A 26,707-nucleotide genomic window follows, 5' to 3' on the forward strand; every position below is an offset into this window, starting at 1 on the left:
CCAGAAAGTATTAATAACATATTCAAGTCGAATAAATACAAAATGGCATTTTTAAAGAAACATCTTTAGTTATAAACATGAGTCTATTTTTCAGGGGGCCTTTAAACCATTGACAAGGACCTTTCTATGTTTATTGTGTTCTAATGAGGTCTGACTGTGAGGAAACAAAAGAAATATAGAGTAATAGACATCTCAAACATACAGGCAAAAGCAGACATGGAAAATACGTAAAATAAAAAGAGCATATATGTCATTACTTTTGCTTCTATTTAATTGTCTTATCTCTGGTATGTAGTACTAGGCAATACCCTGATTCTGACCTAGAGTAATGTACTAAACTAGACTGGTAGAAGGGGAGAGGAGGTTATAGTGGTGGTGCTTTCATACTTAGTGGGTCCCCTGGAAATATATTAAAACTCATTGATACTGGTGGTATGACATTGATGTCAAATGCAGCAATTTACCAATGTATCTCTAATGTCTAGCACACAGTAAGTACCTAAATATTTGTTGAATGAAGCAATGAATATACACTTGTCAATATTTCCTTCCTTAACAAGAAATGATAATGGATCTGGTTTAGGGGAATGTTCTCTACTTTCTTTTCCTCTTTCATTATCCTCTATTTCCAGTCCTAGGTCTTATGTTCTAGATTGACTGGTATAACCTGATAACATTTTAAAATCTTGAACATATATATGTATATGTACATATGCATATACACAAATATATATGTATAAAGGGGAGAACAGATTATGATTTATTTATAATATTAGGATCATCTGGATGTAAATCTCTACTCAACAGGTCTCAACAGAAGTACCTATTTTCAATTTAGCTGATATGGCCAGTTAAGAGAAAAATATGAATTCTAATAAAAACAAGAAAAAACCCCACAACAAACCTAGTTGTATCCTTTTAGAACTACTCCCAACTTCCCTTGCTTCTCTCTTCCTACCTTTATTTTTGATGTTTTGAATGTTTTGTTGTCTTTACTCCTTTCCCTTAATATTACTAAGTATTTTATTGTAACAAACCAAAAGACCGTAACAAATATATAAGGGTGATTACAGATTTATTTTGGTGGAACTGTGATCTCAATGACGGAGGTAACTTACCCTCACCATTGCAAATTTCAACCCAACCACTCCATCTCCCATCCTGAAAGATCTTACCCATATTCTATCGAAAAGGCACCACAGAAAGTTTATCCAAAACACTTAATGTCTTTCTCTAGATGCACCAGTTCTTAACCTTTTGTGTGTCATGAATCACGTTGGCAGTGTAATAAAGCCTTCTGACACTTTTCTTTGAATAATGTTTTTAAATACTTAACACAGAATACATAGGATTATAAAGAAAACCAAAGATGTTTAAATTAGGTTATCATTTTATAGACACACACACATTACTCTATCTACACTTAAAGTTCAAGAGCCCCAGGTTAAGAATTTATCTCTATGGGCTGCCCATTCAGCTATTTCTTCCTATGTATTAGTAGGCAGACCTCTTTTCAGTGACTATGAATCTCACTGAAGATGCTCCAGAATTTTGGTCTTGAGGCAATCAAGAAATAAGGATGTTATCTGTGATTTTATTATTTCCATAATCTCTTGTTTGCTCATTATATAGTGCTGATTACCTCAAATCTCAGGAATTCACACATCCACAGAGGGCTATAATTTCATAGTTCAGATTAAAATTGCTACCCAAATACGATCTGGTTTATTTAATTAAAGAATTTCGACTCCCCCCACTCCACCCCACCATGTCAGGTCACATTCTTCAGACAGGGCTTTTGCTGTCTCTTAAATATTCATCAAGCCTTTGAGCTCATAGTTACTAGGTAATTCCTTCAAAATTGAACATGAAATCATGAAATTCTGAGATTTCATTTGCTTCTGCACAGGAATCACAGGTGAAGAAACAGTTAATCACAGATAGTAAGTTTCTTACCTGAATCAAAGTTGGAGAAGTTAAAAGGATGATTGTCTTGGTGTATAGCTATTATTGACAGTGTCTCTGCTAAAATCAGAGATGAGGAAAATCAGCAAAATTACTATATTCATTTGAGGAAGAAAGGCTGATCTTTCTAGTGTCCTGATAGGGTAAAACATAATATTGCTGCTGAATTTGAATAGCTCTCCTTAAAAAAATAAACATTTCATAAATCCATTGCATTCTATTCCTAGAACAGAGGAGGATTTTTCATCCTTCAGCAGTGACTTAAATTTTGGACCAGCTACCCAAGATGCTGGTGCTACTCAGCAGCATTTAGAGTCTTTTTTTAATGACCCTTTAAATCTGGGTTCATTATTTATTTATTAATACTTTTGAGAATATGTTGTTGGTAGCAGCAGGACTGCTGGGTATTCACTGAGGTACAGCTGAACCACTTCAGGCTGCAGTTTCATCACATTTCACAGGCTAAGATGAACCTAGGTAAGGAATAGGATGGAATATTTCCAAGGGAAACTCAGGGTGATGAGCCAAGTGCTACTAATGGTTTCAGAGCCATCTCTCCTCCTTCCTGAGAGCAAGTATATTATGCTAGAGAGAAAAACTCTCTAAATCTAGATTATGTGGGATCCCATTCCTACATCTGCCCATGTCCTGCTAAATAATACTTTATCACACTTAGTCATATTTTATTCATCTTTGAAATGGGAAAAAGGATAATGATTTTATATTTCCCTTACAATGAGAGAAGAATGCTTTGAGCCTTAGAGAAAGTATACTATAAATTGTAATAGAAAGACCAATTATTCTTCATTAATATACAAGTTCCATGAGGCCATTCCCATCCAAAGATATAATAAGCTATTGGAACATTGTGCTAAAATATAAAATCTAAATTTTTTGACTCAACAATAATTTATGATTTCAATAGTTTTAAAAGGGAAGGAATAAAGTGACAAAGAGCTAGCAACAAAAATAAGGCAGCTATTTTCCAGGTGACATGCAAGCTGAGTAGGTAGGCAATGAGGAAAGGGTTATATATTATGTTATTCTGCATTACCATATATACAGAAACAAACAAACAAGCAACCCCCCCTCCTTTTCAGCCCCTAGAAATTGGATAATAATGCAAATTTAAAGTTAATTGAAGATAGGCTATATAATCAAGCTGCTGACATTAGTTGTATCTTATCAGATGAACTGCTGGGTCCAAGTAATTTTTAAAATAATGCAAATGCATCTTTTTTTAAGCTCACTTTTGTAGAAAATATGCATGGCTGCATAAAAGAAAATCAGACTAAACTATTTATCATAATAAGGATTATTTCCTTTTTTTCTCTCCCTGTTTCCTTTCTTCCTTCTTTCTTTCCTTCCTTCCTTTCTGTGCTAACATTAATTCTTAGTAATTCATATCTCATTTTTGGTTTCTGATAAGTATATATACAAAATTCATATCTCAATTGAAAGACTATAAAGAATTGCTCAATAACTAATAGAATAGTTACTCCCCCATTATATTCTTCTCTAGTATGATTTCTTTATATGATTAATCTGGATGGTGCTCAATACATTTAAGAAATCTAAATCTTTTATAGGAAATGTCTTCCCATAAAAATAAACATCTTGCCCTTGTTTTTAAGTTCCTGTGGTTCTTTTCTTTTGCCAATGTCTCAAACTTCTTTTCCTCTGTAAGCTCTCTTGCTCCTCTTCATTTATTCCCTTGAGTCCACTACTATTTCTCTAAAGGCTCTTAGTGATTCTACCCATCCAAATACTCTCTTTAAGCTCTAACCTAAAGAATGATTTCTCCTAGTTGTGTTAATACTATGCTGTCAAATGACAAAAAGTGATGAGATCTGCCACCAAGTTTGGGAATGACTTTCTTGTTGTGGTTTGGCTGCCTCTTTCTCTTCACAACAATTCCACATTCTTAGAATAACTTCCCACTGCCTACATGCTAAGTTACATCCTCCTCCTTCTTTCAAATTTACCTCACACTGAATTTAGGGATTTGCTAGAGAATTCCCCCAGTGCCCTTAAAATGGTTAGAGTTGGCTAATGTTCATGTAGACTTCTGCCCACTGCAGTGGCATAGTCATCATGCCCTTCCTTTGTTGGCTGTTAGCCCAGATAATTTAAGTGACTAGTACAATATATTGAGACACTCATCTTACATTGAATTCTGAGTTCCTCTAACAGTTTAATTCTATACAAAGAACTTTAGGTCATAATTATTTTCCCCCAGTTGTATTTTTAAATATAGTTATCTGGGAACATCTCTTATTCCCATACCATCCATAAATATGCCAGATTTTATCTTGCCAACCTCATTCATTCATTCATTCATTCATAGAAATGGTTATTATACAAAAGCAACAAATGTCTGCAGTTTTCTCAATTAGTTTTCATTTGGCCCAAGCTGAAGTTAAGTATAAATTAAATAATTAAATAATAAATAATTAATAGTGCATTAATAATAAAATTAAATAATAACGTAATAAGCAAAAACTGCTAATCTCTCCCCCTCTACTGGCTCATCTTTCTGCTCCATCCTTCCCTCAGTTTTCCCCTATCTCTGCCCCTCCCTTTGTCCCCAGAGACTTCCCTTGAGTCTTCAAATGATCATTCTACATATTTCCATCTCTTCATTGTCAAACTTTTAGAAAGAGTAGTCTTTACTCGTTGACTCTACTTTTTATTAAACATCCTCTCTTTGGAGTGGCAACATGGTGCAATGGAAAATATATTGGCTTTATAGTAAGACCTGGGTTCAGATATCATTTTGACACTATACATTGAATCAGTATGATATAGTGGGAAACATCTTAACTCTGGACTCAGAAGAGTCAAAGTTCAAATTCTGCATCAGACATTACTTACGTGACCTTATATAATTCATTACTGTCCCAAGGCTTCAGTCTTCTGTAAAAGACTGGTGGCACTATACAGCCTCTGAGGAAGGTTTGAGATCTATATACCTTGTGCTCTACTTCCAACCCCATCAGTCTATGGATGTGCTTCTTTCCAAAGTCATCAGGATGCCTTTAATTCTTTGCCTTTTTGCAGCATTGAGTCTATTCTTTACCCCTTTCTCACCTTGTAGATATTCTCTCCTATTTCACAATCTCATTCTCACCCCTCTGCATTGGAACAAGACATTTCCTGTGCCTGGAATACACTTGTTTCTCATCTCTACTGAAATTCTTCTCTTCAATCAATGAGCTATTTAACAAAGCATTAATTCATCACCTACAAATGGCCAATTAGGTCTTGTGGATATGGACAACTCTAAAACTGTCCTTGCTCTCAAGGAACTCAGCTCAGGTATTACCAGTTCCTCCATACATTTTCTCATAGCACTTTGTATTTCCCTTTTACCTTTAAAACATTCTATCTGGTATTAGTCTTATTGGTTTCCATATCCCATTCTCACTATTGTATGGTATCCTCCCTGACTCCAGGGAATAATTCTCTTTTTATCATCATAGCCTGTATCTGGCACGTTTTCTTATATACAGTGACTGCTTATCAATCTTAATGAAAGTGAATCAAAGGTTGTTGAAATGAAACATATTCTATCTATGCTGGGTAAATGAAAATAGTGATAAAGTGAGGGTAGGAATGAGATACTACCATAATTGCTACAGGAAAAATCAGTGAGAAGATATGAAAAAAACTTTAAAATATTTAAATATTATGCAAGTAGCATCCAGTGATAATACAATGGAAACACCTGATTTGTCAAAATAGACTTTAGTTGGTTTACAAAGAGCATGACACAAAGACCATTTCAGTGTGGTGACTGATATTGCCTAGAGTTTGCCTTTGTGTAAGAGAGGATGCATGGTAGAGTGGATAGAAAGCTAACCCTAGAGGCAGGAACATCTGTGTTCACATCATGCCCTACTTTGGTGTGATACTGAGCAAGTCAATTAATCTCAGTATTGACCTCTCTAAGGCTATAAGTTAGAGAGAAGATATTGACCAGCATTGGAGAAGAGAGTTTCCTCATCTGAGACTTCCCTATGCAATGAAATCACACCTCCATGTTCTATCTCCTAACACTATGCATTGATAATATGTTTCATCTATTCATTCTGTGATTATTCTTGGTAGACAAGAGCTGTTGTACCATATGCCTTCAATTAATTGAAGAATTATGAACGGATACACTCTTATAAGCTCCTGTTGAAACTCATTGGGATCAGACTTTATGGCTTTTTTCCCCAGTGATGGTATGATGCAGGCTGATTAGAGAAGCTCTTCTACCCAAAGGCAGGGGGGTGGGCATGGGGTATGGAAGGAGGAGTAGGATATGAATATCCATCAGTACACACCCTGGCACCATCTTTGCGTTTAACCTAATTTGACCTACTTATGCTTGGAGTATTAATCCGTTTTTTCTCAGCCCAACTTAGAGGACTTAGCTCCTTTAGTTGATGTAATTGTAATTCTGTACATCCCAGTATGCCTATGGGCTATCCATAACTAGTTGGTGGTCTGAACCAAGCCATAGTGGTAACCAAGGTTCAGAAGCACATTTATGAGACTTTAGTTCTCAAGGCAGGCAAAGAAGACACTCATGATAGAAGAGAGGTGGGGGTATACATGTCTTCTTGTACTTTTATTGTATAAGTATGTCCATTCGGCTTATATAATATTCAGTATATGCAGAAGTTAACTTAAGGTGGGTATGATTCTGTGTTTACTACTCATGTTCTCAAACCTGACTACTGTATGACTATATACACCCAAACACTAAATGAGTCTTTTCAAAGCTCTAAATAATAGCTGCTCACCTGTGTATGTTTAGCATCACCCATTTCAAACCATCATGGATTCAACGACAGCAAATTAAAACTAGACTTAGAGCTGAACACCTCCATTTTGAAAGAAGATATAAAGTACCTTTGTAATTTATAGGAACACAGAACTGAAGGCCAAAATCATGCAAAGAAACATATGCAAAGGTCATTTAGCATTTTAACACAACTAGAATATCATTTGGATTGTGGATTTGGTAAGTTGTGTTTTGACACCCTCCCATAATCAGTACAATTCTTTTATTGCCATCACAGCCTGTTCATTTCAGAAGACTCTGCCAAGCTTCCTACTTCTGTGGTCTTGACTGAATTCAGGAAAATATTTTGAAATGAGAGAGTTAAAGCTATTTTCTGCATGAGTCTGTCTCTGACTGATAAAAATTCACTGTGGTGGGTCAATTCAAGTACTGTTTCCAAACAGGACAGAGGCAGCATGTTATGAAGATGTGTTTGCTGTCCACCTACTACATGCTCGGTAGTAGAGATTGAAGAACATAGGAAGGAAATATAAGATAGGGCCTGACAGGTATAGTTTCTATTTTGTTTTCAACTATAGACAAAAACCTTTTTATAGATGAGACAGTTTGAGTAAGTGATCTAGGTGGTAGGATCTTCTTGGCAACTCACTAACAAATAAGAATAATAACAACAGTAAAGCTAGGTTTATATAGCATTTACCTTTATAAACAGCTTTACAATGACTACCTCATTTGAGCCTCATAGTAACCCTGTGAGTTAGGTACTATAATTATCACCATTTTACAGATAAGGAAACTGAGGCCTAGATAGGTTAAGCAACTTGCCCAAGGTCACACAGCTCATAAGCAGCTGAGACAGGATTCAAAGTCAGGTCTTCTTGTCACTGAGTCTAGAACTCTATCTTATTATAGTGTCCAGTTGCCTCTACAAATGTACACAGTGTGCCTTAACTATATTCAAAAAGTCACGCTTGGATCTCTGTCTATAACACTTCTATTTTCCATTCATCAAATGACATACATAATATACATGTAAGTATATGTATGTATACACACAGTTTCTAAAGAAAAGAATACTATGGCAAAAGGAAGGTAAACATACATTCTACTATTTAGCAAGACTTCTGGCATGAAAGGAATTTCAGTCAGGAGGAGTTTGGAACTATCCTGAGATAGCAGGTAGTAACTTCTATTGAAAAGTATACATTGTCCAGATAAGGTCTGTGCCTGGGGGATAGCGAATGAGAGAAGGGATGTCAAAGCAGTTCTATCAAACAGCACTCCCCATAAGTAAGGAACATTTGAAACGGCATACACTGTTCCACATAATTTAATCACAAAGACAAAATGTACACCATGAAACCAACCAATATGCTCTAAGTGACCAGCCTGTTGTATAACACTGCAAAAAGGGGGAGAGAGAGTTGTGCTAAATGAGGTGGCTGCATGAGCAGCCCACTCAACTCATGTGAGAACTTGCAAAATTGACCCAGAAGAGGTATCTATATGACCGTAAAATAAATGTACTCCACCAGAAAACACCAAAGACCACCAAATAGTTGACAAAAGAAAAGCCAAAAGCAGCAGAAAGAGACTGGGAACAGTTGAAGGGGCTCATGGAAGTGTAAACCTGACTACTTTGGAAAACATTCAACAGAAAGACTGATAAAATAGAACAAAAATACATCCTACTACTTCTTCCTGCTTCATCTTCCCAGCCTCACATGTTGTATTGACAAGGGAGTATTAGATACTTAGCCTAAAAGATCATTAATCTTCAATGACTTCTTAGCTGTATTAATAATGATGAAATAATGCCTGGATACAGTTCAGTTCAATAGTCTATGACTGGTTTTTAATGCCACTTAAAACTGATGATAAAAACCTAATTAAAAAAAAAAAATCCACGGCATGAAAAGCAAACAAGAAACCCCAAGGAACACAATAAGTTGCTTGGCACTCTGAATGAAATTGAAAGAGTCAAAAGGGCCTTCTAATTCCCTGTTCAGTAATTTTAAGGTATTTAAAATAATTTAAAATGCTTGTTACAGTATATCTGACCTTTTATTTCTGAACTTCAGCCTTCGGGTGGCTTGTGTGTGCCTCCCCATCAGTCTTCCTAAATAGTTTTGGACTCTAATGCTATGTCTATGGAGGGTTACGCAAGCAGGAAGGAAAGCAAAGGTAGAGCAATCTTCTTCAGGCACGGTGGAAACCACCATGATGCTACTTTGGGGGAGAGTCATCTCATCGGACACCTGCGTTACGTGGATTCTTATTACGTGTGCTTGCTGTGCTTTAGGGAATGTGAGCCAATCCAATCTATATTCATACTGAAAACCTTGTGAAAAGGGGGACTGACTGTTTTTAGAGATTAGCTTCAAAGGAAGCCCTAAGTATCATTTAAAATATGTGAAACTTGAAATGTGCTAAGTAGAAATAGTTTGACCTGTCAGCAGGCATTGGTTTTGAGTCGCAGCTATTTTTTTAGCAGGGGCAATAGTTTTGTGTTGAATTAGCCCCCTATCCTTTCTTCAAGTGTAAATGAGAATTCCACACTTGGAAGTAGGGCAGCTGAGGTTAAGGCTATGGCCTAGGGCATGCACATCCCCCCACCAGTAGCAAAGCTTCTTGGCTCTTTGGGGTGCCAAACGCATGGCTGTGGCTTCATTAGGCCAATTCAACTGGCTTTTATGTGAAAAGGGCTATTTCAGACCACAGGAGCAATCTGCAAAGTATATTTGCATTTATTGGGCTATAAACATCATGAGGGCAGGACCATAACTTTGTATCTATTCCAGGATCTTGATTAGTATTCTGCACAGAATAATCATATGAAAAATGCTTGTGGCATAAAGAATAGGAAGGGCCTATGGGTAGATGGTTACTTCAAAACCAAACACATATATTATATATATATACACACATATGTACATATATATATACATACATACAGTTCGTAGGAATATTCTGATGAAAAATTTTTCTGCTAAAATTGTCTCTGGGATTTTTCCTTTCATAATCTCTAAGAGAGAGAACTAGAGTGGTAAATCAAACAGCCTTAACTTCTTCAGCTGAAGTTATTCTTATTCTACCTTTAAAGGATTGATAATGTCTTAATAACACTATAGGCTAAAGGGCTAATATACACAGTTGGGAACCAAAGTGAATGGATGAAGAAATAAGAAATTCAAGTGGCCATTCTTAGAAGCAACACTAATAGATAGGAAAAAAAAGAATTATTTGCTCTACTTGTTGATTTGGGGGACTGAAGCTACATTTCTCCTCATTTCCCTCAAATTACCAAAATTCTGAAAGCAGGTCACCAAAGAATACTTAATTTCTCATCCGATAAGACCCAATATTTTAAAGGAAAAACAGATGGAAAAGAAATTCTACTAAAATAAGCCTTTGGAAAGGTTAAGACTTTTAATGTAAAAGTTAAGCCACCGAACAAATATACTTACTTTTGTCCCCTATGTTTTCTCCTGCAGCTTCCCCCTCTTCATCCTCCTCATCTTCTTCCTCTTCCACCTCGGTCTGCTGAGCATCCTCCTGCTGGTCACACACACTGATGGGTGCATTCAGGCAGCAGTGACTGAACCCGCTATCTCGGGGGAGAGTAAAACTGCGAGGCTTGCCCCCATTTCCATTCAACACCTGCATCCGCTCTCCCTCCAAGGGATATGGCCCATAGTGATCCTGCAAGTGGCATTTTTGAGTGGGAAGGGTGGACTGCCGTCTGTGCTCTGGGGAGATGACAGCTGAGTCAGAGAATACTGAGTCCTCCAGGGGGAGAGTCTGAAGGTAGTGCAATCCTGAGCTGGTCAGCGGCGTCTCGATTAAATCCTGCCAGGACCTTCTCTGGCTGGCCGTCTTGCGGATGGGGGAGGCTGCGCTGCTCCCCACCACTTCTTGGCGGAATTCTTCATGAGAGGACTGTGACTGAGAGGTCTCTGTGGAGGACAGCCGACTGTGTTTGGGTTCCACGTACGGACTGGCACAGCTCATCTGTGGAAGGATTGTATTTTGATCAGTTTCCATAATGGACATCATTCTACCATTGTGGGAAATATGGGAAATACATGTGGTGATCATCAGACAATAGAACTGATGTATTTAAGTGAACAAACTGGTGAGCAAGCTTAATCACTGTTGGGGTTTTCTGAAACTTCAACATTTACCTGCTAGTACCTGGCTTCTCTTTTCATATCTGTGACCCAGGGTGTCAGCCTTTTTGCTATTCCTTGAACATGGCACCACTCTATTTCTCTTTATTTCGGTCCTCACTTCTCTCCTGATTTCCCTCAAAACTTAAATTTCACCTTTGCAGGTGACCTGTCCTGGTCCTCACTTCCCCCTACTATTGCCGTCTTCTCTATGACACTTAGAATGTATAAATCTTGTATGTGCTATTATTTGCTTGCTGTCTCCTCTGTTCGAATCTGAGCTCTTTGAGGGCAAAGACTGGGTTGTAAAAGCTCTCTTTGTATCCCTATTACTTAGCACAGTGCCTGATACAATAATAAATGCTTGTTGACTAGCATCCAAGTTGCACTGTGATCGACCTGGGTAGGGAAGCATTAAAATGAAATTGTGGCAGGTTTTCTTTTCTTTTTTCTTTTTTAGAAAAGAGAGAAAGTATTAGATGGAAAAACTGACATTACTGAACTTACAAGGTTAACTGAAATTACAAGGTTAAACATTTAAATTGTCTATATTAAAAGGAAAAAGTTTCTAGATGAAATTAATGCTAAAAATTAAATAAAACTGTCTAGAGTACTTTTAGGTAGCTTTTAAGGATCACTTAGAGATCCTAGTCAAAACAAGTTTATAATTATAAAGAAAATATTATAACATTTATTACAGTTTCTGATCTGGTTATCCCAAATGCCATAGATTAAAAAAAATACCTGGAGCCCACAAATATTAATCAATGTAAAGCCCCTGTTTAAAAACTTTATACAACCTGGGGGAAAGAAGCCTAAAATGTAACAGACCATTCTGTTCCTCCATTAGCAATTTTTTTAACAGACCCCGCAGAAAATCTACCATAGCCTTTGTATAGTTCTTAATGGATGTTATATCTAGCATACGCTTAGATACGTGTACACAGCATATAAATCCAACCTTTTTATTACCGGAAGAAAAGTTGGAAATTTACAAATGACAGCACAGTTCTCTGGCAGGAAAATCTAATTCTAAAGTGAAGGGTTCCATGTAAGGTCCCCAGTTGTTATCAAATCCTGATTTGATATGGTTGATTACCTGCTTTAAGAGGTCCATTTTTTCTAGGTCAGCTTAGTAATTTTTGCTATAATTAAGGCCAAGGCTAACTGGGTGGAGGCATTCTTGGGCCAGTGCCATTCTTTGAGTGCTTTGGGGTCCTCTGGCTGGAGTTAGTTTTAGAGGGGGAAGAGGATAGCACTGGCTATTTAGTCCAAGCAGCAGATATTTGCTTTTCCTCATGTTAAATCATAATATGCATCATTGGTTTCCTAAATTTTAGCTGTTATCCTATTCAGTGAGCTATTTTAACAAGGCTGGAGTTAGTTTCCCTTTCTTTTGAAACGATAGTTTGAAATATCTTGAAATAATAGTTCTTAAATAGCATCATATTATGCAAAGGAGGGAGAAATAGATTTAGTTATATCCTGCCATTTAATTCATCATTTTATAACTGACACCTTAGTCTGTCATTGTGTAATCTTAGCCAACTCTAATAATTTATAAAGTATATTTTCATAAGAATGAGAGGGAATCAACCCATAAAGTCAAGTCAACAAACACTTGAGGGTTTTCTATGTGCAATTGGGGGGGTGTTGAATAAAAATAAGGGGGCAGTGGAAGCATAAGGAAAGAAGAGAAGAAAACTTTGAAAAACTTACATTTTTCATCTGTTAAGTAGCAGAGTTGAAGTTATAGTGATCATATTATTTTCCAAATAAACACACAAAATGCACGTTATAACCAGTCAGTGATCAAGCCTGCCAAGAGGTCTTAACAAGCAAATGTTGGCAGGCCAGCATGTTGGGCATTGTCGGGAAGTCCAGCATGCATTGTCAGGAAAAGGTGCATGTAGTGACATGTTTACAATCTGATACTACACAGTTACATAATGCTATATTGCATCATCAAAATTTCAATGCAGGAAAAAACTCACAAATTTACAGTAATTTATTAAATTTAGGATGTGTCATTTAAAAAATATTTTACATATATTTTAAAATGACATAAATTTAAAACAAAACATTAAAGAGTTAAAGAAAGTAGATTTCCAGAGGAGCAGAGAAATTTTGTTTTTGAAAAGGGGGCAGTAGGCCAAATAAGTTTGGGACCCTCTCATCTAAGGAAAGACATGAGTAAGAATGCATGAGAAAGTGTGGATGGGTTATAGTCTGCAATACTTCTCATTTAGCAATCATTTATTAATTGGTTGGTTTGGGATCCCAGGTCAATTGAAGAAGTATTCCTTATTGAAATACAATACTAATTACATTAAACTAAGGAGTCTTCATGAGTAAGCAGTAGTTATGAGCAATCATTCCTTGTTCATGGTTAGATTTTATAAAGATTATAGTATTTGTGGTAACTATGAGCCAAGAATTCTAATAATCAGACATGATTTTCCTTAATTTATGATTATAAACATATTTTGACCAAGACCTGTAAAGTGATCGTTAAATGATATTTAGAAGCCTTTCAATATTCAGAGTTATACTGCGGAAAAGAAGAAGAAATATGATAGTTGCCATCCTGCCACTTAATTCATCATTTTAAAACTGACACCATTGTCTGTCATGTGAGCTTAGCCAACTCTAATAATTCATTTATGGAGTATTTTTTCATAGGAATGAGAGGAAACCATTCCTCAAGTCAGCAAACATTTATTGCTTTTGTATTTTTATTTAATCTTCCAGGGTTTTAATTTCTTCATCTATAAAAGGAAACAAGCAGACGACATGATTTTGAAGGTTGCTCCTGTGTCATTGTATGTTTTCTTATGGTCCTGTTTGGAAACGAAGGACAAACACAACAATGTGTTTTTTTATGCCTAATTTCTTATGGGTAGTGACATATAATGTCTATCAAATAGGCATTATGTCTGATCCAGGCTTCAATTTAATGTATATGCTATGATATTACTTTAAATGCTCCCAAATCTAGGCAAGTGTTTGATTTATTGCTCTACAGAATTTTTTTGACCTCATAATGTTTATTTCACAGTTGTGAGTACATATATACAAATTCCTAAGATACATTTGAATCTTTTTCTAATGAATTTTTTTTGAGAATGGAAGCATACTCAAATGCCACCAATCTACAACTAAGCTTCTGTTATTTGTTGTAGAATATCTAAATACATTCATCCTGGACACCTCACAAAAATGTTTAAAGTGCAAAATATATGCAAGTATTTGTAAGGAAAATTTTAGTTTTTTTAAAGGCCTTGCATATTTCTTTTTCAATTATTCCCAGAAATATTCTTACCTGACATTTCTGCACTTAAAATACAACACTATTCTAACAATTTTTCTTCATAAACATGATAATCTTTTTTAACCATCTTCCTCCTAATCATCCACGTTTCACACCTTAGAGTCACTTCTGAGTCCCCCCTTTTCTTTGTCCCCCCCCACCCATATTTGATTAGTTGCTAAATCCTATTAACTCTGGGTCTGCAACATCTTTAGACTTCTCCCTATTCAGTCACCAACTTCACTCAAATCTTCATCACCATCGCCTGGACTGTAGGAGTAGCCTGGTAAATCCATTGTATTCCTTTCACTCTTGGTTTTAGGTCTTAAGTTTCTTTTTCACTGAGGATACTAAACTCTGACTCTGTTTTTCAAACATCATCACCATCATCATCATCACCACCACCATCATCATCATCACCATCATCACCATCACCATCATCACCATCACTACCACGATCACCACATCATCATCATCTTTTGACTTGAAGAATTTCAGCTTAATGCTGCTCCTATTACACAGAAAAGCAAATTTCTGTCGCTGACTTACTGAAGGAGGTCTTGGATATGTGTCATAGGGGGGTGGGGGACTGTCTTGTTTGGGTGTCGAGGGAGTGTCTGCTTCTTCCTTGTCACTCTCACTCCAGTAATCTAAAAAATCACACAGATAAACCATTAGGATATAGAAAAAAAACACTTCTAGTTAAAACTTTCAAGATATGCACTTTTATTTGAATACAACAAATGGAAGGGTCATATCAAAAAAGTTATTTCCTTTTGACAGTCAGTTCACGGTGACTCTTCTCTCAAAGAGAGTAACTGTCTGTCCCCACGGTTCTGGGGAGGACCACAGAGCCCATGCTGAAGTTGATTTTAGGGCAGCCTAGGTTCCAAGCTGAGGCATTTCACATCTTGATAAATCAGGTCACTAGTTATTATTTGTTCAGTTATACCATTCTACCATAATAACAGAGTGATTACAGACGAACATGCTGCATATGCACACACATGCTGGAGATATTCATACAGAGAGCTCCAAAAATACAAACAATCTGAAAATTCCTTTCACTGCCTTCAATGGACTGGTTATCTAACCAACCCTGTTTCCAGAGTCATGCTGACATCAGTCGCCATGACACCATACTCCCACCTCTATTTTGAAACACACGGCAATCACTGATACTTGCCAAATGAAAAAGGGCAAATCTGCCGGTGTGGGCTGGAAGTTCCAGACTTCCAGAATTCTGTTAAAAGGAAAGAAAATGTAAGCTGGTAGACAAAGTGACTTGGCAGATCATGTATTTTTTTCTTTGGTGGTGGTGGGCAATTCTGAGAGATACATTAGGATTAAGCCAAAAGTAGCAGAATAGGTACATAATTGAATGTTTCATGAATATCTCACTCCCAATTTCCATCCCCAACCAGTGGGCAAATGCACAGTGTAGGAAAACCCAGTAATTTTATCCAAACCAATGGATTTGGTGGGACAGAGGAGAAGCTAGGGTTTCCTTCCTTCCTTCCTTCCTTCCTTCCTTCCTTCCTTCCTTCCTTCCTTCCTTCCTTCCTTCTTTCTTTCCTTTCTCCCTTCCTTCCTTATTTCCTTCCTTCCTTCCTCCCTCCTTTCCTTTCTTTCTCCCTTGCTTTCTTCCTTTCTCCCTTAATTTCTCTCTTTCTCTGTATCTACCTGATAGAACCTCAATTTATCATTGATAAATGATAATCTGCAAGAAATGTTGTCCACATTAGAAATTTCACTTCTATTAGCAGATCCTCTTATTAGTTCTCTTTATGCTCTGTTTAACCAGAGAACAAGAATTTATACTTAACAGAATTTTGAATCTTTGATGCTTTTCTCTACCTTACATATATCCAATCAGTTCTCGAGTTTTTAAAAAATTTCTCTCTCAGAAACATGTATGTTCGCATATGTCCCTTCATCTGTAGTCCCACTGATATGATCCTAGTAAGGCTCTTATTACCAACTTCCAAGACTACTGAAATAGCCTGCTAGCTAACTTTCATATTTCCTCTTTGTCCTCCAATCCATCCTTCATACTGCTTCCAGACTATTTTTTTTGCATAGATTTTGTCTTCTTATTTTCTTTGCTCAACAGTCTTCAGTGGCTCCCTAATGTCCACCAAATACAGCTCAAAATTCTTTGCCAGTTCTTCAAGGCACTGTACAATTAAATTCAACATAACAGACATATATGAAGGAGCTAATATGTATAAGGGAAGCTAGGTGGGGCAGTGAATGGAGCACTGGACTTGGAATTAGGAAGACATCTTCCCAAGTTCAAATATGGCCTCAGACACACCCTGTCTGTGTGACTCTGGAAAAGTCACTTAACCCTGTTTACCTCAGTTCCTCTTCTGTAAAAAAATGAGCTGGAAAAGGAAATGACAAACTCTAGAATCTTTGCCAAGAAAACCCCAAAATGGGCCATGAAGAGTCAGAAACAACTGAAGTGACTCAACCACAACATGTATAAGGCACTGTGCTTGGTATTTAGGACACCAATAAAAATTAAATGGCTCCCACTTTCAAGGAACTTACTCTCATGTCTTTTCATATTTTCCTTACGGCCAAACTGAGCTGCCCCTCTGATCTCTAAATGCAACCTGTATTGTTAAGCCATTCCTGCTTTTCCTTATGCCTAAAATGTTCTCCTTTCTCTTCTGTGGAATTCCTGTCTATCCTAGTTCAAAAGCTGAATCCTATACAAAGCTTTTTTGATTTCTTGATGATGTCTTTTCACTTTTGACCTCACATAGTACTTTGTTCTATACCTCTCCAGTTCCTCTAACAAGACTATCAGCTTTAGGAAGGCAGGGAGAGTGTGTTCACTAAACTTTCCATCTCCTTTACCTTGCTCAAAGATGGCACATAGTATCTGCTTGATGAGTGTTTGCTGAGTGATTCAATTTGCATCAATTCCTGAAAACTAAAAGGTGTGTTTTATTTTACATCAAGATAGCAAGAAGATCCTAATGATGGGGACTAGCTGCCTATTAGTCTCCAGTTCTCCTTCCTCATGCTAAAGATCTCTAGCAAAAGTGAACCAAAATGGCTTAGCATTGGAGGCATCCACTAGGCTACAGTGCTACGTACACCAAGGCGCAGTGAGAGAGGATGATATCTAGGACCAAAATATTTAGGGTGGGGAAAAGCTGACCTCTACTGTAACAGTTTCCTGCAAATAAAGGTTTATCTGATATTTCATGCCTGGCTTCTCAGTCAGATCAAGTTGTCACTGAGGCTATTCTAAAAGCATCCTATAAAACATGAAGTAACACCAAATTGCCCATAAGTGAGCCAAAGCAGGAAGCACTTATGAGGTCTTCTCTATCTGTTCCCTGGTGGGCCACCTACGCAGTCTAGTTTAGGTCCTACAAAGGAAAATTTCTGGCAGCTGAATATTTAGACTAACACCATTAAGGATGAATCTTGATGTGCTGATCTAACGTAAATTTCTGAGGGTCTGAAATTTTCATGGGGAAGTCATTCTAAGGCCCTTGTCACTCTGAACTGAAGGCCTTGGAAACTTCCCGTTAGGTTCTCTGAGGTCCAGCCAAACAAACTTTCTTACTGTTTCTCATGCACAACCCTCCATCTCTGATCTTCATACCCTTTTGCAGTGGTTTTCTCCTATTTGTGACAGTATACCTTTCTCCTCTTCCCCTTTTGGAATCCTTAATTTCCATCAATAATATCAACTCAAGTATCACCTTATATTTAAAGCCTTTCCTTATCTATTTCCCAACTGTTAACGCCTTTCCTTCCCCAAATCACTCTGTATCTATCTTGCATATTCCTCTATATGCATATGCTGTCTTCTCCAATAGATTGTAAGCTCTTTGAGGACAGAAAATGATTCATTTTTGCCTTAGTAACTTCTGCACCTATCAGAATGCCTGACACATGGGAGGTATTTTCATTTTCTTTCTTTCGAGGCAATTGGAATTAAGTAACTTGTTAACGGTCACACAGATAGTAAGTGTCTGAGGCCAGATTTGAAATCAGATCCTCCTGATTCCAGAGCTGGTGCTCTATCTATCATGCCACCTAGCTTCCCTGGTAGTGCTTTTTAAAAAATAAATGCTTGTTTTTGCCCAGAATTCTCCCCCACTATCATCAGAATCCAAAGGTAAGCCTCTCTCTAAAGTCCATGTTGCTGCTGGGGGTGTGAATTTTAGTACGTTCTGCATTTTTTAGCCTCAATGGAGTCTGAAACATCCTATTATGAGAACAAAACAAAATGAATATCATTGAAGGGAAAAGATGAGGCTCACTGAAGCACTTCTACCTGGCACTCCGCTCAAAGGAAGTGACTATGTTGAAGCTGGAGTAGGAAGCCTCTGACATATTCATGTTTACTTTGTTGCTTTACTGTCAATTCCTGCTACTGTTTCTCCTTAAAACTACTCCCCTTCCCATAATTTACATCTTTCCCAAAGCCAATATATACATATAAAAAAGCTGTTTCCATAACAGAGTGAATAAAAAGGCTTTTTAAATCCTCATGATACCTTTTCCATTATAGTGAGTATTTGAGCAACTATCTCTCAAAGCTCTGAGCTTTGAGGAAACTATTTCTTCGCAGCTGGAATGTGCCTATTTTAGTGTATCATGTGACGGCATTTTTCTTTCTCTATTTTTTTGGGAGGGGGGAGAGAGGGCCATTTTTCATACCACCTATCTAGAGTTTCTTAGGTATCCCAGAAAAATAACTACTTTTTCTTACTAGAAAAATAACTTCTTTTCTTCCCAGAAAAATAACTTCTGGCAAAATAATTACTTTTTCTTATTAGAGGCTCTGCATGTGAGATAAATAACAAAGTACAAGAATGCTACCACAGAGAAAAGTAGTCATGCTTCTTTTAACTCAATTTTTAATGGGTTATGCTAAATGTTACTCGAAACTTAAACTACATTGTTTCGAGCTTTAACTATTGTTTCATCCTACCTACAAGTTAATATTTTTTTCTTATCATTGACCATGTCTAAATAAAAAGAGTGAGTTTTGGAAGTGATTGTTAAAAACTGAAAATAAATTAATTAATAAATTTGGAGAAAAACTCCAGTGAATTTTAAGTCCTTTCTTGCTTATTACGGTATTCAAAATACAAGATTTAAGGAAGAACTAACCTGGTAAACACTGAAATAAAGGGAATAGCAAATTTCTATTCACCTACTGGTTTTATTACAGGAAGAAGCATTTTCCCAAAGATCACTATGTGTTATTAAAAAAAACTATAAAAATGACAACACATTGCACTCATTTAAGAATGATCAAAACTTTATAAAAATTGTATAAATACCTGAAAAAAGAAGTATTAATAAAAATGGGCTTTAAATTTTAAAAAAAATTATTCATCATTAGCTTATTGGTTATCTTGGCACATCTTTTTTGTTGATTGATGAAGACACTTGAGGTTTTTGTGCCTCTCAGGTAAAGGAGTGAGCTTTAACAGGTCAGTGTGATCCTTCTCAGCTACTGGACATTTATGGGAAAATGACCATTTGCCAGGTTATCTATCACAAAGGGCATTCCTTTGCCTTTTAGTGGAAGTTCTCTAACTCTCAAGAGACTATTTGGTATAAAGTTGCTTCTGCTCATGTTCTTAAACTTCAATGCTGAGTACACCATTCTGATGGTGCCACAGGAGTATTAAAAATGGGGGAGCATATATAGGAAGAGAATTCTCTCTTTATGAATAATGATCCAAACTTGCAGGATAGATAGAAAGTCAGATTTGGAGTTAGAGAACCAGAATTTGAATTTTATATCTTCTGCTTGCATATCTGTCTATCCTTGGTAAAGTTACATATTCTTTCTAGAAATTAGTATCCTCATTTACAAAGTGAAGTTGAAGATCCTTCCAGCTCTAGCTCTCTGGTCCTACGCTGAAGGTGGAAAATTCTGTATGTTTTTGAGTTATGTTAAAATGCTTGGATAGCAATAGCCTCAGCTGAAATTTGAATTCTGTCCTAGAAATTCTTATATCTGTGTTTTTTAGATATTTATATATTACTATATGTGTACATATAATTGATTTTCTATATATTAGGGCAGATAAGTGGTGAATGAAGTGGCAGGCCTGGAGTCAGGAAGACCTGAATTCAAATCTGACCTCACATACTTACTGGCTGTGAGATACTGCGCAACTCACTTAACCCTGTTTGCCTCAGTTTACTCATCTGTAAAATGAGCTGGAGAAGAAAACGGTAAATTGCTCTAAGATCTTCACCAAGAAAATCCCAGATGGGGTCACTAAGAGTCAGATATAACTCAACAACAACCGTAACAATGTATACTATCTGCATCTTAGATTTTTGTATGTGTATCTCCTTAATTTTCAGTATGCTATAGAACGTGTATTGAATCTGCCATCAGAAGGCTTCAAGTTCTGTCCCTAATCAGTTGTATATGCTTAGGAAAATAACAATACCTTTTAGTCTTAATTTTCTCATCTGTCAAACAGGGGTGATAATATTTGCAATACCTGAGTGTTATGAGAATTAAATGAGATATGGTGCTTCACAACTAAAATGTGATCAAATATTATTATCATGGCTATTTATTATGATTAATTTTTTATTATTTTTATCTTTGTTTTATGGAATAAAACAAGCATTTTCATAACATTATAATAAAAAGATTATTGTACATGAAACTGCAAAACTATTATGTACAGCTTTATATTCCTTTTTATATATAATAAAGTTATTATGTAAATTTTTCCCCTTTCTTTTCTTTGCTCCCCTCTTCCCCCCTACTCCCAGCTATCATTAGACACAAATATGTATATATACATATATATATATGTAAAATAATTCTATGCATACTTCTATTTATTAGTTTTTTTATTATTTTTGTTTTAGGTATATCACAACATGTTAAAATATATACTCACATGATGAAACAAACAGCTCGAACCTATGGAGTAAGTTACTATGAAGTAAATGGTTAGCTGAACCTGTGTACACAATATACTTTTCTAATTTTCTCATTCATAAGAAATTTTTATTACAAAATAAAAAAAATTGTTCAGAGAAAATTTATTATAATCTAGACCATGCTCAGCATCAGAGTAATGCTGAAGGATAAAATATAGAAAGTAAGAGCAAGTTGTGTTATTCATATAAATTTATTTTATGAAGCTGCATTTCCCTCTCAGTATAACATCACATCTCTGACTCTTTAGTCTTTGCATCAGTGAAGCAGACTCAGGTGTAGCCATTCCAGAAGTGCTCGTTGCTTGTGGGCCTACATCATTTCTGTCTTGGCACAGACAACTTTGGAGTTCCCCATTCCTGGGGTTTGCCATGTTGATGCCAAATTGAGTGAACACACCCAAGTGAACACACTATAATCTATCTATAAGCCAGAATTCTTGAGGTCAATCAGTCCACACTCACAGCTTCAAGCTCCCAAGTTTCTAGGGATACTGTAACTGGCTACTCAGTGGTTTTTGATCTAAATATGAAAGGGAATGACCTGTTTCCCCTACTCCCTACCTCTAACTTTTGCTAAAAATAAGAATTTAAGCCAGAAGGCCAAAATAAAATCAAATTTAGAGTAAGGAAATGAAATTTGGGCACCGTATGTTTTGAAATTTCATTTATAGTGCCTTTGCACATAACTGTTTGACAGATAGCCTCCACATTGTTTATTGGAAATAAAAATTATTATTAAAATGCTGTATGTAATATGTATGATTATACTACATAAATGAGATCTTATTTAAGCTAAACATTTTGTATTATTTAAATATTACATATTAAGTATATTAAACATTATTTATTATTCAATTTTTTATTTTGGAGACTGAGTCTATCTTACCCAGGTTGGAAGTGCAAGGGGATTATTCCATAGGCAGATTCTCCTCTGAGAGCTTGGATTTGCTAACCTTGGCCCTGCCTTATCCCTCTCCCAAGGGCTCATCCTTTATTGTTCGTACTTGGTCCTATGGCATAGCCCACAGAAACTTAGAGCTCCTGAGCTCAAGAGCACCCCCAGCAGATATCTGGGATTATAGGCATATGCCAGCGCATCCAGCTCGATAATTTATGAACTCTCTTTTGAATATCATTCACCCTCTCCTCTAGCAATTAATAACCATTCCCTTCTTCAAAATCTTTGAAACTCTCTTTTTCCGTAATGCTTTCCTTGAATAACCTCACTGAATGAAGCGTATGTTTTACTGTGTATTCTTTTAGCAGATAATTGCTTAGTTCCTTCTACTGAATGCGAATTAGCACCCCTTATACGTTGTACTTTAAATTATTCTTCAGCTATTTCATGCAGATGATGGAACTGAGTATGGTCTCTTTTATGTACCTCATAATATTTATTAAGCATTTATTTATTGATTGGCTAAGTAACCTATTTAGTGTCACAAGATCTCTGGAATTTACAGTTCGGAGAAGCTCATCTGAAATTTTAGTGGGGTTAACTAACTCACCACAAAGATCTCTGAATCCTGCCAAAGCTTCTCTAGTCACCCCAACATCAGTAAAATCATATCTGTTACTAGAGAAACAGCAACAAATACATGTGCCTCATTTGTCAGTCTCTTGACTTTAAAATGCCTCGAGTCATATTGGAAAACTACTTATGATCCTTCAGGCTTACTAGCAACCTCATTTTGGTTAATGGTTGGAAAAATCAGAGTTGCCTCAAAGCTACTATATACCACAGCTTTGTGTGTGTATGAGTGAGTAGCAACCGCTCATTTCCTCAATGTAATGTCATGCTCTGTAGTCTTAAAGCAGGTGTAACCCGTAAGGTCACAGAAGATTAAGCTGTTATAGAAAAGAGAATTATAATAATTTTGACCCACCAAGATGCAATTTAATGGACAAGTCTATACATCAGGGTCACAACATGTTTGGGAGTAATACCAGCCTGTGCTACTATTAAATAAGTCTCTCCCTTCTCCCTTTCTTCCCTACAACCTCCCAAACCTTTAATTACATAGACTACTGATAACAGACAAAATATTCGGAGGCTCTGAATATTTTCCTGTCATAAGCTACTTGAAGAGAAAAGACTGAATAACAAGAAATCCCTGTTATTTATTCAGGAACTGCTCTGAAAATAGGCCAATCTATCACTGAGTAGACCTGGGTGATAACATGTAGAGAGTCTTGAATTCAGCAGAAATCAGATTTGAATACTGCTTCCAATACCTGTAAGCTTTATGACCATGGAGATAAATCACTTAATCTCCTTGAATCTCAGCTTCCTTTCCTGTAAAATGGGGATAACCCCTGTACTATGGAATCATAGACCAACAGCTGGAAGGGACCTCGAAACCATCTAATACAAACTGAGCATTTTATGGGCAACTAGTTAGCACAGTGGACAAAGCACAGGGCCTGGAGTCAGGAAGACCTGAGTTCAAATCTGTCCAGTTGTTTGACTCTCAGTAAGTCCCTTAACTTCTAAAACTTCTAAACTACCTCAGTTTCTTGATCTGTGAAGTAGGGATAACAATAGTACTTACCTCCCAGGGTTATTGTGAGGACAAAATGAGATGATATTTGTAAGGTACCTGCCACATAGTAGGCACTGCATAAATGTTATTTATTATTTTTATTTTCTAGATGGACAACTGTAGCACAGGGAGGTTTAATTTATTCAAGATCACATAGAGTGTAAGCATCAAAGATGGGATTAAACCTTGGTCCTCTCACTCTGACCTATCATTTTTTCCGTAATGTCACACCGTTCCTACCCATAGAGTTGCTGGGAAATTCAAGTAAAATAATGGACATAAAATCCTTTCTAAACCTTAGAGTTTTGTATAAATGTCAGCCATTATTATTATTCTATGCCTTCTTTTAAAAAAGCTGAGACTCACAGTGTGGAAACTCCCTCTGCCAACGTAAGCCTACAATTCATTTGTAACTTACAGTCTTAGAACAGTCATGGTTCAAATGACTTGCCCATGGTTACACAGTGTGTATAGGTCGGAGATGGGATTTAAAAATAGGCCTTTTCAAGTTCAGGGTTGGTCCTTGATTCACAATGCCATACTGCTTTGTTATTTTATAAACACATATACACTTATATATGTAAAATATTGAGACCCTAAAAAGGCTATGTTCTGTCCCTACCGTGACAGTAGGATGTGAGAAGTAAAACACTATGAAACTGATAGTTTCCTAACAGACCTAGCATATGTACCAGATTGTCCTCAACTACCCTGCGCCCCCCATCCCAAAAATTAACAGTAAGGATGAAAAATGAAACAGTTAAATGAATAGTACTATACCTTGTTCCTGCTTGATCCTCTCTCGTTCTGCATATCCAGCAGCTAGCATGTTAAGTCTATTTAGCCATCTGAAAGAATACATATTTCTTTTAAAAAATCAAGAATATTGCTTTAACATGATATTTTCTTACACTTTGATTATTGCAAATGAAGTAAAGGAGATTTAGAAAGGATTTTTCTCTACATAGTACGTTTCCTTTGATACTCTGATTTATTTGCTTCCCAAGGGTATGATTTTGCCACTGTAGAAAATTCATTACTTTTTACACTACTCATAAGATGGAATTTTTCTGAAGAGTAAAGCACAAATTCTTATTAGAAAACATATGAATGGAGCTGCCATCTAGGTGTTAACTAGAAGAAGTCCATTGTGCAGTCTTGATGCAAGTAAGAGAACTTGATGCAAGTAAGATACTTGTGAATTTCTCAATGCAGATGATTTCCAAATCTATATGGTTAGTTGTAGCCTCTTTCCTGAACTGTAATAATACATTATTACTTGCATTTTACACATTTCTAACTGGATATCCTGTAGGCATTTCAAATTAAAAATGCTGAAAAGAGAAATTATTATCTTTCCCTCCAAAGTCTCCCCTCTTTCAAACTTCCCTATTACTCTTGAAGGCACCACCACTCACCCAGTCACCCAGGATTAAAATCTTGGTATCATCCTCTATACAATAGAAAACACTGTATTGTTTTGATAGAACAAAAATTGTTCTATCAAAGGTCTTGTTTCCAATGGGAAAATCTTTAGTGAATATGGGCAACATTCATAAAATAAAGGTTTGGGGATAATCAGAGCCCTATTAAGTCTAATGTTTATAGATGCACCACCACTCTAATTATCTCTGCTATTCTGTATATTCAGAACTAACATCCCTTTCTAAAGGTTTAAGCATATTTAGGTCTAATTTGGCCCAATAAGGGAGGGAAAAGATTTTGAGCTCTTCAGCCAGAGGAATAAGTTCTCTGTGTAACAAACAAGGGGACTTAATTATCGTGTTATATGTTTTGATGAAACACATTTATATTTCATAGAATGGGGAAAAAAGGTCACCATGGGGATAAATTTGAACCTCGTCTCTAAACGCAAAGTGATTGTGGTTTTTCTGTTAGCATGTACACTTGCAGCCTCTGCTCAGATCCTGAAGATTTATTTTCATGAGCAAAGCAAGTTAAAAATAAACTCGTGCTATTCTTTTGTCTTTTAGGAGCACTGCCATGGTCAAATGCAGGCAGCTGCCTAGAGCAATGCAGCCTCTTTCCTTACCCCCATGGGGGCTTTCAGTATGTTCATTATCCAAGAGCTCACAGTGCATCAGCTTTTCAAATCATTAAGTTTTAAGCCAACGTGACAATCTCCCATTGGCAAAGCTGGAATTATTTACTAAATCTATCTCCAAATCAGAAATAGAGTGGGCTCTGCATTCCAAGCTATTACCTGGTATCAGTATTTGGATCTTGCATAATTTTAGAGGTACCATTTTAGTTAGTTCCATTGCTTATTGGAATAATATAATAATAAAAAAAAAACTAGTAGAGTTCATTGCATCCACGAGTTTTTTTTTTCCTTTTTGTGTTACATGAAGAGATAGAAACTTATTCTTCTTGATAAGTGGAAGACACCATCCTGAAGTTATTTCCATATTTCAACTTTTATGCTGGGAGGTGGCAACATGGATTCAGATAGTTATAATGTCATGAAAGGAGTTATAGAGTTCTATCCTTGGAAAATAAAACTATCTAGAAAGTACTTTAACCCTTTGTTTTAAGAATAATAGTCATTTAAGTCCTAGATTATTTTGAAAGAGCAGGAAATTTAAAAGTAAGCTATACAGTCAATGAGGATTTATTAAGTACTTCCTGTATACCGGGCATTGCAAAAATCAAAAGCCCCCCAAACACCAAAAAAATATCAAAAACTGTGTAAGAATATTACATCACCTAATTTTTGGGAAGCAATGCAGAGAATGAAAGGGATATAATAAAGGATGGTCAAAATCAGTGACATGATACCAAAATTTGAAAAATAAAACCCATAAATACATGAAAAATTCTAAACCATGAATCAACAAGATATGCAAACTAAACCTGTTAAAATCATCAATTGAAGGTTGAAACTGACAACTAATTTCCTGATGAGTTACAGGAAATATATTTGTAGTGAAACTGGCATGAAACA

At 36.3% G+C, this 26,707-nt stretch overlaps 1 protein-coding gene across 14 annotated transcripts in view; it reads right to left on the bottom strand.

Moving 5' to 3' along the window:
• CNKSR2 (connector enhancer of kinase suppressor of Ras 2) overlaps nt 1–26,707 on the bottom strand; it is a 327,007-nt gene that overhangs the window by 43,733 nt on the left and 256,567 nt on the right. For 9 of the 14 annotated variants that reach the window (XM_072615297.1, XM_072615294.1, XM_072615303.1 and 6 more), the window contains 4 exons: nt 24,523–24,590; nt 15,426–15,482; nt 14,789–14,889; nt 10,228–10,771 (listed from right to left, as the gene is read on the bottom strand). In XM_072615297.1, coding sequence (XP_072471398.1) covers nt 10,228–10,771; nt 14,789–14,889; nt 15,426–15,482; nt 24,523–24,590 — 770 coding nt within the window. The remainder of the gene's footprint in view (nt 1–10,227; nt 10,772–14,788; nt 14,890–15,425; nt 15,483–24,522; nt 24,591–26,707) is intronic. The other 5 variants (XM_072615299.1, XM_072615298.1, XM_072615296.1 and 2 more) reach the window with 1 other exon arrangement.

Source organism: Notamacropus eugenii, chromosome 5 (assembly GCF_028372415.1).
Source record: "Notamacropus eugenii isolate mMacEug1 chromosome 5, mMacEug1.pri_v2, whole genome shotgun sequence".
Taxonomy (NCBI): domain Eukaryota; kingdom Metazoa; phylum Chordata; class Mammalia; order Diprotodontia; family Macropodidae; genus Notamacropus; species Notamacropus eugenii.